The sequence below is a fragment of the Trichomycterus rosablanca genome, chromosome 5, assembly GCF_030014385.1.
Source record: "Trichomycterus rosablanca isolate fTriRos1 chromosome 5, fTriRos1.hap1, whole genome shotgun sequence".
Classification (NCBI taxonomy): Eukaryota; Metazoa; Chordata; class Actinopteri; order Siluriformes; family Trichomycteridae; genus Trichomycterus; species Trichomycterus rosablanca.
This window is the reverse complement of record NC_085992.1, coordinates 10,393,196-10,406,830: the sequence shown is the minus strand read 5'-3', so window position 1 is coordinate 10,406,830 and position 13,635 is coordinate 10,393,196. Positions and strand designations below refer to the sequence as shown.

Sequence of the window (13,635 nt, the reverse complement as noted above, 5' to 3'; positions counted from 1 at the left end):
CAGACTGCATATCACGTGTGTGGCACTCAACTTCAGAGACCTGATGTTCTTCATGTTTATGTATTGGTTTCGAATACTTAACCAGGGGCGTAACTATAGGGGGGGGGGGGGGGCAGGTGCACTGGGGCCCAAGGCAGGGGGGGGCCTCCACGACATGAACTCAACCACTCACCTCACTAATTTCACCTACCTTTAATTCATTCTGATCAGCTATCATCAGCATATATATATATAATTTATTTATTTTTTGCACTGGGGCCCATGAGCTCCTAGTTACGCCACTGTACTTTACTGTATTTTTGCCATTGCTCCGAACACACCACGACCCTGATCAGAACGATAGGTTACTGAAAATGAATGTATGAATAAATGAATGAATGAAATATGATAGCAGATAACCATGGTAATGAATGTATTTTGTACTGTGTATGTTACATTTATTTTGTTTTAATTTAGTAACGGTACAGTCAGGAATCAGAACTGAATCGTCTAGATTCTGATTAAGCTTTAAAGCCCTTTTGTTGTTGTTGTTGTTGTTATATAAGGTGGTGTAATTTATACTAATACTTAATTAGGGTGATTACAACATTTAAAGATGCATCCCCCTCCCCCCCCCTCCCCCCCTCCCCCCCTCTCCCGCGCTCCCGCGCTCGTCGCCACTCGGTCCGGTTTGCGTGGTGACGTCATTCTGTCCGCTTCCTCCTCTTTGATGTGCGTTTGTTGTAACATTGATCTGGTGTGAACAGAGTGCAGCAGCTCATCCGGCTAATGGAGGGGTTACCAACCCGGACTGTACCACCATCACCAGCTAGAACAACCTCTTCCTCATCACCATCATCGTCCTCAGCAGCAGCAGCAATGCGCCCGAACATCTAAGCATGCTGACTCACAGGATCCTGCAGTAGATCCACCTTCCCCGTAAATCCATTTCTCCTCCATCTTTCTCTCTGCAGGGTCTATTTTCTCTTGAAATATAATTCAATTTTCCTGATGATTTTGTGGCAGGAGCTCATCTCTTCATTCATCAGTTCAAAAATGGATAGATTACTTCATTTTTCTATTGCATCCACCCTCTTCCCATGATGTCCATCATATAAATCAAGATGAATCTGTTATTAACAACCTGCTGGACCTTGAAAGTGCCTGTACTGTCTCTGGAAAGGCAATGAGGAAGACTGAGAGACGTCTCTGCCTGTAGCTACCTCCAAACATCAACCTCCAAACATCATAACCTTCAAATATCAACATCCGAACATCAACTCTGCTTAGGACTGAAATCTGATCAGAAATCCTACCCTCCAGCATCATCATCATCCTCATCACTGTAGAAGGACTGCACTCCTCGTCTCACTCAGGACTAAAGAATGGCCAGTGAACCCGTCATCCTAAACGTCTACGACATGGTGAGATCAGATTAAATAACAAACACAAAATTCAAATCCGAAATTCTAGCCCTTGTTAGTAACTGTGAGTTTTAGTTCAGGTTAGTTCTTAATTCAGTCCAGCAGGAGACGTCATAACTGCAGATTCCATTTTATAGAAGGTCTAAACGCTTAACAGTATTCAGTCAATCTAAATTTGCTTTTGGGAGGTACCTTGGTGCAGTGGGTAGTGCTGTCGCCTCACAGCAAGAAGGGCTATAGTTCGAATCCCAAGCTTGGAGGCTAAGGTCCTTTCTGTGCCTTGGATTCCCCCATTAGTACTGAAGACCTATTCCTGGTGTTTCCTGTCATTCACCCAATAAATCAGACCCACTGTAATAAATCTACCACCCACATGGTGGTAAAACAGACAATAAATGACTAAATATTGTTTTGTAAATTAGCACCAGTTAGGCAGTTGTAGCCTAGTGGTTTAGGTACTGAACTAGTAATCAAAAGGTCGCTGGTTCAAGTTCCACCACTGCCAGGTTGCCACTGCTGGGCGCTTGAGCAAGGCCCTTAACAAACAATTTCTCAAACACTATACTGTCACAGTACTGTAAATCGTTTTGGATAAAAGCATCTGCTAAATGCCGAAAATGTAAATGTTTCCCTTTTCATGACTGTAAAATTAGCACCTCAAGTTTAGAAACTCATTTCTGTTCATTCCAATCATGAACAAAATGAATAATTTAATAATTTGTTTTTTGTTATAATTATATCAGATGAAATTGTTAAACAGTTTTCAAAATTGAATTGGATATAAAAGGCCTTAACCAGGTGCCTCAGGTTATTGCTGCTCATGTATCACCATCTATTCATACACATACCTCCTGCTAATGAGTTAACTAGAGTACTAGGGCGGCACGGTGGCTAAGTGGGTAGCACTGTCGCCTCACAGCAAGAAGGTCCTGGGTTTGATCCCCACGTGGGGCGGCCCGGGTCCTTTCTTTGTGGAGTTTGCATGTTCTCCCCGTGTCTGCTCCGGTTTCCTCCCACAGTCCAAAGACATGCATGTGAGGTGAATTGGAGACACTAAATTGTCCATGACTGTGATTGATATAACCTTGTGAACTGATGAATCTTGTGTAATGAGTAACTACCGTTCCTGTCATGAATGTAACCAAAAGTGTAAAACATGACGTTAAAATCCTAATAAACAAACAAACTAGAGTACTACTGTTCAGAATGTTGTTTTGAGAATTAACAAGCTAGTTGTTGGAGGAAGAAAATACTATTTGAATACAGCATAAATGTTCGGCATTAAAAATCTGAATGTATTTTTCTGCTGTTTGTCAGTACTGGATTAACGAATACACCTCGACTCTGGGGATCGGAGTCTTCCACTCAGGAATACAGATCTACGGCCGAGGTACAGCACCAACAATCCTGAATAAACCTAGAATAATTTTTTAGCTCACAATTGAATTTTATTTAATTAACAGTGCTAACTTCACGTTCCTGTAGAAAGAAAATAGAGCATAAAATCTGTGGACAAGAATGAACAAAGATCTGCCACAGATCTGAAGCTACATGCACAGTTTTGTTAGATTTTGCTTGAGATTTGTTGTTGTTGCAGTAAAAGTTACCCTGTGGAGACACCCATGAGTGTCCCAACACTAATGTTGCATCCTCACATGCTTAAATACCAAAGTGTTTATTTTTAGTGCATAAGATGCTATTTGGCACACACTGTTTATGTGCATGGCATTATCTTATCAGTACCAGATGTAATAACATAGGACAAAACTGTGATTAGCACCAGTTACTTTTCCTTAATCTGTCAGAGCCACAGTTCACTATAACTGAGCTTCTTATATTTTAGTGTAGTGTTAATTTAATACACCTTACACATACACAAGAGTGGGCCCATTCAGCGTTTTGGTGCATTAAAGAGTCAGAACATGTGAATCATTTTAGGAAGATTTTAGAATGTACTTATTTGTTTGTGTGTTTGTTTTGAGCAGAATTTGCATACGGAGGTCATCCTTATCCTTTCAGCGGAGTGTTTGAGATCACACCAGGAAATGCAGCCGAGCTAGGAGAGACTTTCAAATTCAAGTAAAGCTTTCTTTACTAACATGCTAACATGCTAAATACAATATCACACACAACATGTATCTTCAAACCTTAGAACGTTCTATAAACTGATTATATAAAATATTATTGTAGACACTAAGCTCTAGAATTATTGGAACACTTGATAAAGATTATCATAATGAGAGAAGTCAATAAAATCATGTATTTTTGATTCATTCGTATTTGTAGTGAAGCTTTTTACTGTTTCATAAATTGTACAAACACAAATTTAACATTTCCTGATTCACTGAATTACAATATTTTAATCTTATTAAAATTAATTTGTTTAATGATCATCCATACTGTAAATCAACATTTCAGTTTTAATACATGTATATGTGTGTGTGTTACAGAGAGGCGATTGCTCTGGGTACCACAGATTTTACTGAGGAAGACATGGATAAGATCATGGTGGAACTTGGGAAGGAGTTTAAAGGAAACGCTTATCATCTAATGCATAAAAACTGTAACCACTTCTCGTCTGCGCTGTCTGAGGTCAGAAACTTCTCTTATAGAACCCAAACTGATCACATGACTTCATAGAAACAAGGCTGTTTGGCTTTGGTAGAACCAGTTTGTGGGTTTATATCCATCGTTAAAATTCTTAACAAAAATTATATTTTAGTTTTATCTGGACGATGTTCTGATTGGTCTAATTTAAATGTGCGGGCATGGTAGTAGGAATGGTGTTCTCTGTGTAACTGTTGTGCCTGCTGCTTTCAGGTCATCATGCAGCTTTTCTCATGAGGCTGCTGCTATCCCACTTAGCTCCCTTATCATGAGTCTGAGAGCAGGTTGTATATATTGAGTGCTGCTCCTGACAGGGGATGATTTGTGGTTTCATGAAGTTTGTACTTGTGAATGATTGGAACAGTTGTATTGAGAGGAATGTTGAAGTTCTCACTCCACTCAAGTGAGAACTTTAGGAGTCTTCTTCATTTTCTCTATTTTTGGTACTGGCGGTGTTAAAATCTTTCTAACCAGCTTGTGTTAAATAATGAAACCAAATCTGTTTGTACCAGAACATTTTAATAACAGCCTGCAGCCCACGGCCAGTGTATTTAGTGCAGCATTAAAGTTTTATATCCACTAAAGGTATAACAATGTTTGTTAAGCTACACCAGATTAAATCAGAACAGCAGTTTTGGGGTAGTTGGAGTAGTTGGGGGGCAGATTATGTATTGGAGCTAGAGGAAGGTGAATGGATCCAATACAAGGAAGAATGAGGATTTTGCACCATTCCTGTACTTCCAGTCAGATAGGCTGAAGAAGGAGAGAGGACACAGAGCAGGCCAGTACATCCTGGTTCTGGTACCTGACTCCCTGGTAATGTCTCAGTGGGTGCAGATGCATAACTGTGCAGCCTGACTTGCAGCTGCACTCATAATATGTGATATAAATCTAATAGCACCGGCTGTGTTTGTGTGTCTCTGTACAGTTGCTGTGTGGCTGTGAGATCCCGCGCTGGGTAAACCGCTTGGCCTATTTCAGTTCCTGTGTCCCCTTCTTGCAGAGCTGTTTACCTAAAGAGTGGCTTACCCCCGCCGCCCTGCAGAGCCATATCAGCATGCACCGAGACGATTCACTCTCACTCACACACCTGCACACACACTCACATCCATACATACACTCACGATCACACACACACACGCATGAGTCAAGCTCAAGTGACGAGGAACCATCGGGGGCTGTGGGAGGCAAATCACACAGCTGCAGACACACCCGGGTCTGATGAGTCGTCAATACATATGCACACATACATATAAACACACACAAACATATAAACAAACACACACATTCACACATAAACACACACACTCCTGAAGAAAAGTGAAAATTGTACTCCTTTACTCAGTCACTCCTGCATTTGGACCTTGTTGAAAAAAAGAACAATACCATTGTGCTTTTGTACAACCATTTACTGCGGAGAGTAAATGATGGACAGCTCAAACTGACCAATCACAAGCCACAGTTTAGTCCCTCCCTCTCTGTAGTACTGTAAACTGAAGGGACTGTGGATTTCTCAAAAACTTTTCCTTTTAGATTTTAGAATATTGTTTATGTTTTTTAAGGTAATGAGCTACTTTTATACTTTCTAAATATAATAACATAATAACAGGCTATTTTATTTATTACAATCATCCAAATTGCAGGATTACTATAAAACCAGAGCCATGTATGAAAGCTCATTTAATTTGATGATGTCAGATTGTTTTATATTGTATATATAATGTTTATATTTATATGTTTTAATTAAAATTCCCTTTAATTTGTAATATTTATACAATCCCATAATTCCTATTTATGAGGATTATGGTGATTAAACTGTATTTGCTGAGTATTAAGATTTTTATAATAATTTTAATGCCTTGTAAAAGTATTTAAACCCTGTGAAAGTAAAAATAAGTTATTTTCTGTATAACAAATAATACACAAATACAGTATGATCATAATATACAATTCTTTTTATTTATTATTATGGTTCAAGACTAGATTTTCAAAGCTAAAATGAGATATAAAGATATATTTATTTATACAGCATTACATTTTGGAAACGTATTGATGGCTGGATATTAACTGCACTGTGCTAAATATGTTCAGTAACATTTTGCCAAAAAAATTATAGAGTAATGAATTCAGACTACATTTAGAAAACATTTTGAAATGTTTTCTATTCCTAAGTGTTATTGTTAGGGCATGTCTGGGGGTCGGGAGTGGGAACATGGAACCACTTATGTGTAGTATTAAAGAAATGCGATGAATATTGTGCTTATTTAGAAAGTAAATATTTGCATGGTGCAACTGGAACATTCAGATTTTTTGTGGTTTACAGTCTAAAACTCTCGATGGTTGTTCAGCTTTTTACATTTGGAGGATTTGTGTGAGGAGAAATGAAACCAATTACCTGAAAACAAAGTGTTCTTCAGTTTTAAATTGCTAGCTTTATCTAACATCAACCAAATGCACTGATTTTACCTTTAAACTTGCCATTGTTGAACATTGATATTCACACTCAGCAGCAGGAAACACAGCCATGAAACTTCAGAACACTTATTGTTTATATTCTGTTCTGTTTGGAGGGCAAGATGTAGGATCAGAGTTCAAATCAAATATTTAATATGTTCTGTATTATATCAGTCCAAATAGGTAAAAGTGAAAATCTGTCACAAAGGTTATTGATTTACATATGATATGATATGATGTATCATTTTCTGGATTTTTATTTTTACAGGTTTACTTTTATTGTCTGAAACTCAATACTACAGTTTTACAAAATGAAATAAAAGACTGAACACTGAAGCTTTATTATTTCTGACTGATTATTTGCCAGGATAGAACATTACAGGGTGGCAATGTTTGAAGCACTCAACATCCTTTTGGAAAAGACCAAAGAAATCGGAACAGCTACTTTTCTTTATAATTGTGTATGTGATAATTTACTAGTACAAAAACATTAAAACACTACATTAAAACATTAACAATTATTTTTTGATCATTTGTAAATGTAAATGAACCCTTTTCTACCTTCTAGCTGGTAGTGTGGGTGCTGCACATAAAGTCCTGGCTCCTGATTTGAACAGTTTTTTTGTTCTTTAATTACAGCTTGAAGTAAAGTTAGGTTTTTTCTTCCGACCTTGATAAAAAGACAATGTTTGCACTAATGATTTTGTGACCGAAAGTCACTTCAGCTCCAAGTAACATTCCTGGCTTTGTAAGATCTATACAGAGCTGTGTATTGTGTAGCTGTAGAGATAGAACCAGGATGTACTCGATCCACCTCACAGCATATACGGAAGGTGGAACTACCTGTCTTGTGTTTACAAATACTGCAATATGTGTATATATTGTATATGCCATTACAATTTTTATTTACTTATTATTTATTACTGGTAACGTGTTTATGAGAGAGGTGAATCCATTTAAAATGACTTTTAGATTTATGAAACCGACACATGTGACGTCATCGCCAGCCCCACCTATTCCCTCCCCTCCCCCCTCGCTCTCTAATAGTCTGTGCGCGGTCGCCATTTTGTCATTCTGAGAGACTACGCCTAGGTGAGATTATCGTGCAGCACAGCGTTTTAACATAAATTTGTTTCTTAATATGCACTGCTTTTAACTGTATCAGAATTGAGATGCATTTACTCTTGTTTCTGTGCTGCATATGTATTTTAGTCCAACTGTTCGTCGAACTCTGCAGCTAACTACGTAGCATTAGCATTTTAGCTGTGTAACGCGATCTGTGTTCGATGTTTTAAGTCGGTTATTAGGAGTATGTTCTGAAATGAGTTTTAATGTTGAAATAGTTTTAATGCATTAGATACGGATGTGGTGTTTCACGGTTGTTTCGTTCGTTTTTCAGGCAGTTTACGATTTTTGTTGGTAACCAGTTGAATTCTGTATAAAAGCATAACGCAGGGCTAGGCCGGTGCTGTAGTGCGCATGCGCTACGCGTGTCCCACAGTATCGTTGTGTGTATGTAGGTCAGTAATTTTCCACAGAACCAAATTTCTGATCGAATATTTGTCTTAATAGTGGTCCTTACCTTTCTCCAGTATTTGGAATTCTTTGAAGACAAACTGCTTTATACGCATCGATATTTAACGTGTTAAGATTTGTTTCATTGAGATTAGGCATGTTAATAGAGTTTGTACGTTTAGAATGCAACATATGTAGTATTGTATGTGTAACGCATTGGGTCCAAATCAATTACTGACTCACCCTAATACAGATCAGAGAGATCTAATCGTTCAATGGGAATATCATCATTATAGTCAAAATTTAATTAAGGTTTTTTATTTTCAAATCGACGACAATTACGATTTGCTCAGTGATCGAAGCTTTTTACATTTCTTGATCTGCACTCCAGATTACAACATAGTTCAGAAAGGGAAGCAGAACAAAGTATTATTATGGTCCCACCACAACTTTCTAAATAAACCTTTTACTACAATACTCATCACAACAAGAGCTGCAGGTCTGTTACACAGTGGATGGAATGCTATTGGTAACTAATCTGATGTTTCTTTACGATCAGGTCTTTCTGAACCTTCAAAATGAGTCGAGTGTTTATTGGTCGTCTGAGCCCCCACGCCCGTGAGAGAGATGTGGAGAAGTTCTTTAAAGGTTATGGGCGCATCCGTGATATTAATCTGAAGAATGGATTTGGATTTGTGGTGAGTATCAGATCTCAGTTAATCAGATGTGTAGTTAATCAGCTTGTCTGCTGTGATTTCTTAACCTGCATTTCTGTTCACAGGAGTTTGATGACCATAGAGATGCAGATGATGCGGTTTATGAGTTGAATGGAAAGGAGCTTTGCAATGAGAGGTAAGATTGTGATTACTCATGTAGGCTTGCATTCTGAGTGGTGGAAATCTCAGCAGTGGGAATCTTTTTTGAACCATCAACTGCACCCACCCAGTATTTTGAGTCTCAATACCAAAAACTCTTTTATGGATGCAAGCCTTGTGGTGGAACACAAAGATATTGGTAACAAATACAGTAATTTTATGGAACAATTAAAAAAAATTAACACAAAACTTCAGTTTAGGAAATTAAATGCATGTCACAGGCAAATGGATGCCTCAGATCTGTCATTATTAGTACCAAACCTGTAACATGGCTGTACATGGTTTCCCACAAACTAGTTGATCTGGCTCCCCAGTCTTAGAAAGTAACACAACACACTGTTATCTGTAAATCAGCCATCCACATGCAGTAGCAGCGGTGATGAGGAACCCTTCCGATAACCCTTCTAACTTTTTCAGCATTTTTCAGATTGCTGCACCAGCCTATTTTGTCTGTGCTGAATTTTTGACTGGTAATTCCACTTTGAATGCAAAAAGCAGTCTAACTTGCGTTCTCTTCCTCAATGTTTAGGGTGACTATTGAGCATGCTCGTTCTCGACGTGGCAGAGGAGGAGGAGGAGGAGGTGGTGGTGGTGCTGGTGGAGGAGGTGGTGGTGGTGGACGTTTCTCTCCACGTTTCACAGGCTATCGGCAATCACGCAGCACAACATCCAGGTCAGTTAACCACTAATGATGCTTATTGATGTGATGTGCCTTGGCTGTTTTTAGTTTGAAGTGTTTATGGGCTTCAAATGGTCTTTGAATACCTTGCATTAGGCTTCTCCTAAAGAGCATCTCAAAATTATAGCAGTTGGGTTCTCTTAAGTTATTATTACTGGATTTTTGCAAGCCATTAAATTTCACACATCCACCAAACTGTAATGGATTACACACATCCAGATCAATCACTTCTGTCTTTATTCTCCTGTTTTCAGGTATGGACCTCCTGTGCGCACAGAGCATAGAATTGTGGTGCAGAATCTGTCATCCCGTATCAGCTGGCAGGTAATAAGATGAACACAGCCTGCACAAATTCATGTTTTCTTTTTGTGGTAATAAGCACAATGTTGCATCAATGTGAAGGTTAAATGAGATGTATATTCCCAACAGTGTGTATAAATTTGTAAGTAATGTATATCTATATGAATATTGTCTGATCTGATTTTGATCTAACTGAGATTCGTCTCTTTAAACCTTTTCTTTAACAGCTGTGCTCTGGTATTCTGGTTTAATCCAAGTTGCATGCGCAGCCCCTGAGGTGCATAGCGCCCTCTGCTGGTTGTGTTCTGAATAGTGCTTCTCCCCATACGCAGTTGTAGCGCAGCATAGCCTTATGGGACAAGGGTAGCCCCCTGTGGAGGGTCTCTGGGGTCTCCTGGTTGGCGCCCCCCCCGTCTCGTTTGGGTCTTATTCTGATCGGGGGGGCACGCACACACTCCTCTTGCTGAGTCTGGTGGGTCCGTGCTTATGGAGGCCAGAGGTCGTTTAAAAGGCGTTGGTTCCGTTTGCTATTTGGACAAGTGGCTTCTTTGCTAATGTCTCCTGTGGTTTGGAACGGTAAGTGGACCAACACACTGTTAGATTACATCATGGATGCAGGGAGGGGAGGGCAGTGTAGCAGCAATGCTATGTATGTGGGTGCTATAATGCAGCAGTCTGGAGGAGGAGAGTTTTGGGATTATTGATTTCTTTATAAATGAGACAGTAAGAATGCACGCACACTGAATGCTGTTTATTCAGTCCAAGCTGACCACACTGAACTGTAATCATGGATGGAGACGTGGGATGTTAATAGAAGTAATATTACCACTTTTTGCTGAGCTAGTTTGTTTAAAAAGAAATTAGATGGCAAGTGCTTAATATTATCCAAAATAAAATGTACAAAGTATCCAAACTAACTGCAGATGCAAACACACAGGCTTGAAAATAAAACATTTTTGAGCTGGCTCTCCTTAAATTGTAGCTTGTATTGCTGCAGTAAAACACAGGTTACTAAACCGTTATTGACTTATGTACTAGTACTTGTTTTCTCTTCCACAATTGGAGGTAGGATAGGGGGGCAAGAGTGTAGCTTTTGCACTAAGCTTTTAAACAGGACCTTATCTGATAGGCACAGCAGACTGTAAAGGGGTGAACATTTTGGGATGAGATGTGCTTGTGAAGCATTTATTGCATAAATAATAAAAATGTATATTCATGAAATATGGGAACTTTTCGGTACAGATTTGGGCACATTGTGCAAGTTTGTAGTTGCTTTTGTGAAATGAGCAGCTTCAAGGCAGCCTGCATCAGGTGCACTCTGGGATCAGTCAGTGGTGCTGCAGGGATCAGGGTGTGTTAAGGCTCTGCATTTGTACTGTGTGTGTAAGATCAGTGGATATTGGAGTCTATAGGTGGGTGTTCATTCAGATTACTAAGAGTTTTCCTGCTTTGCTTTAGGACCTGAAAGACTTGATGAGGAAAGCAGGAGATGTAACGTTTGTGGATGCCCACAGATCCAACAAAAACGAAGGGTAATTATTCACACTCCAATCATCAAACATGTCGATTTTATTATACACCCTACTACATGTGCTTAGCCTTAACAGGCTGATACGTGTCTAAGACCTTCTGTTCATTGTAGAGGTAAATGTATGGCAGCTGTATACATTTTTAGATGACTATTGTATTCTCTAGATATTTTACTGGCTGTTTATGACAACTGAAAGGTTTAAACCCCCTAAAAGCACCAAATTCTTACTGTATAAAAGCTGATCATAACTTATATTTACTGTCCTGCACCTAGCATTATGGTACTTGTAATCAAAAGGTTGCTGGTTTAAGTCCTTGCCACTGCCGGGTTGCTGCTGTTGAACTTTTTGGAAGTGACTAATTCAGAACTACTGCTGTTGGCCTGGAGCAGTTGACCTTGTTTTCATTGTGTGTGTGTTTTTGTGTGTTAGTGTGGTGGAATTTGCCTCACACAGCGATATGAAGAACGCCCTCGAAAAATTGGACGGTACTGAGCTGAACGGCCGCAAAATCAAACTGTACGAGGATCGTAAGAGAAGGTACAGAATGAATCTTCTCTGGCTGGGGTTTTACCTGCCATGTAGCTTTGGATTTTTTTAGTCATTTTTTTGTGTTCCCACTCTCATCTGTTGTTCTGTGTTCAGCCACAGCAGGAGTCGCTCCCGCAGCTCCTCACGCTCCCGCTCTCGCTCCCGTTCCAAGTCGGCCAGCAGAAGCCGCAGCCGCGAGGACAAACGCGGGGAAGACAAGCGGGAGAGCAAACGGGAGAAGCGATCCCACAGCCGCTCGCGCTCGGTCAGTCGCACACCCGAAAAGAAGCAGGCCACCAAGTCCGAGTCTCGCTCTCGCTCTAGATCTCCTACTCCGAGGAAGCAGTCTCGCTCACGCTCTCGGTCCCGGTCCCGGTCTCGGTCACAGTCCGCCGAGAGTCAGCACTGAGTCTGTAACCAGGAGTTTGTAAGTGTATGTAGATTCTAACTGAAGACCTAAAGTTGTTCGTCGCTGCCGTTTATGTATCTTTTGAATAAACTGATCCTCAGAATCATTTTATTTTCTTTAATGAGCCGTTCGAGTTGATGTATTTTACTAACAATGGAAGGCACACATTGTTCTTTCATCTGAAACACAGAGGATCATTAGTTATACCAAACATCTCAGCTGATCTATGTGTGATGTGAGGAACCTTGTGTTTTTCAGTCGGATTGAAATGTCTGTTTTCAGATGAAAGAGGGTGTGTGTGCTTTAGACTTTTGATTTTGTAGCAGTGATGTAAGTTAATGATATCAGGACCAGAATGACTTAAGTTCTTGTGGAGGTGAGGAGTTATTGTTGACTTTTCATTTTCTTTCTGTGCTCTAGAGGAGTCTTTAGTTTTCATCTTTGTGGTGTCTATTTTTTTGAAAGAAGTTCTTTGAGAACTTGCAAATGTGGATTTATTACAAAAATAAACTATATCTTCACGATTACATCCTGTGTCTTGTTCTTGTAGTACTCCGGTGCATCATCAAATACACAGTGCAGACACGCAGAACTGTGTAGTTAGTGAGCCTGCTTTTGTTAGAATATGGTTCCTGGATTCAGAGACTGGTTGTTCCTAGAGCATTTTACAAATCAGCTTTAATTTACTGAAACTGTGTTTAATTAAAATAGTTTTAGTGTTTAGTTTTGGCAACCTGTACTGGATTTTTTTGCCCAATGTGAATAAACTGCAAGTGAGAAGAAAATGAAAGTGGTCGAGTAAAATGTAAGTAAAGTGCAGGAAATCAATAAAAGAAGTTCCATGTTGAATTGAATCTATGTGGTTATTTCTTTTGTCCAGCAGAGGGAGCTGCTCGTTCTAGCAGTTCATTCTTTCACATTGATGAACTCTCAAACCTCTAACATGCTCTTTACATACTCCTTTGAATTTTTCCATACCCATTTACTTTATACTTAGTGTAAATTAAACCTGTATGATTCTGAAATCACTTTGTCGTAGTTTTTTGTCGTAATTGGTCCTAACTAATCTCAAGATTTGTAACTAATCTCAAAAGATATTTATGCACCATTATTAGAATATTATAGTTCATTTGTATGTGTAGTGAGAGTCAAAAAAAGATGAAACTGGGAAGATTCAGTGGAGGAGCTGAGCTGAGGGGAAATAACATGAAAAGCAAAAACAGTTAAATGCAGCCGCCGCTGTTACAGATTTTGATACAATATTTGAAATTTTACTGCTATTTGCCTACCAAACAATAATTTCATCTAACTGCTTGCTTTAAGCTCTTTCTGT

At 39.3% G+C, this 13,635-nt stretch overlaps 2 protein-coding genes across 2 annotated transcripts; both read left to right on the top strand.

The window, feature by feature from the left end:
• The first annotated feature begins 1,092 nt into the window (after window positions 1-1,092).
• On the top strand, window positions 1,093-5,786 carry LOC134314870 (deubiquitinase DESI2). The gene is made up of 5 exons (XM_062995659.1): window positions 1,093-1,403; window positions 2,721-2,793; window positions 3,389-3,482; window positions 3,854-3,995; window positions 4,939-5,786. Exons 1-5 carry the CDS (start codon window positions 1,365-1,367, stop codon window positions 5,230-5,232), a joined length of 642 nt encoding a protein of 213 aa, XP_062851729.1. The 5' UTR covers window positions 1,093-1,364; the 3' UTR covers window positions 5,233-5,786.
• A 1,715-nt stretch (window positions 5,787-7,501) lies between these two features.
• srsf5a (serine and arginine rich splicing factor 5a) lies at window positions 7,502-12,829 on the top strand. The gene is made up of 8 exons (XM_062995658.1): window positions 7,502-7,556; window positions 8,539-8,677; window positions 8,761-8,831; window positions 9,384-9,527; window positions 9,788-9,857; window positions 11,292-11,365; window positions 11,795-11,902; window positions 12,008-12,829. Exons 2-8 carry the CDS (start codon window positions 8,558-8,560, stop codon window positions 12,300-12,302), a joined length of 882 nt encoding a protein of 293 aa, XP_062851728.1. The 5' UTR covers window positions 7,502-7,556; window positions 8,539-8,557; the 3' UTR covers window positions 12,303-12,829.
• The last annotated feature ends 806 nt before the right edge of the window (window positions 12,830-13,635 follow it).

Bases quoted from the DNA above. Each gene is read 5' to 3' on its own strand.
- LOC134314870 (XM_062995659.1), top strand. From the start codon at position 1,365: ATGGCCAGTGAACCCGTCATCCTAAACGTCTACGACATG. The intron at 1,404-2,720 runs GTGAGATCAGAT...GCTGTTTGTCAG, and splicing joins TCCTAAACGTCTACGACATG to TACTGGATTAACGAATACAC. The intron at 3,996-4,938 runs GTCAGAAACTTC...GTCTCTGTACAG, and splicing joins TCTCGTCTGCGCTGTCTGAG to TTGCTGTGTGGCTGTGAGAT.
- srsf5a (XM_062995658.1), top strand. From the start codon at position 8,558: ATGAGTCGAGTGTTTATTGGTCGTCTGAGCCCCCACGCCCGTGAGAGA. The intron at 8,832-9,383 runs GTAAGATTGTGA...CTCAATGTTTAG, and splicing joins AAGGAGCTTTGCAATGAGAG to GGTGACTATTGAGCATGCTC. The intron at 9,858-11,291 runs GTAATAAGATGA...GCTTTGCTTTAG, and splicing joins CATCCCGTATCAGCTGGCAG to GACCTGAAAGACTTGATGAG.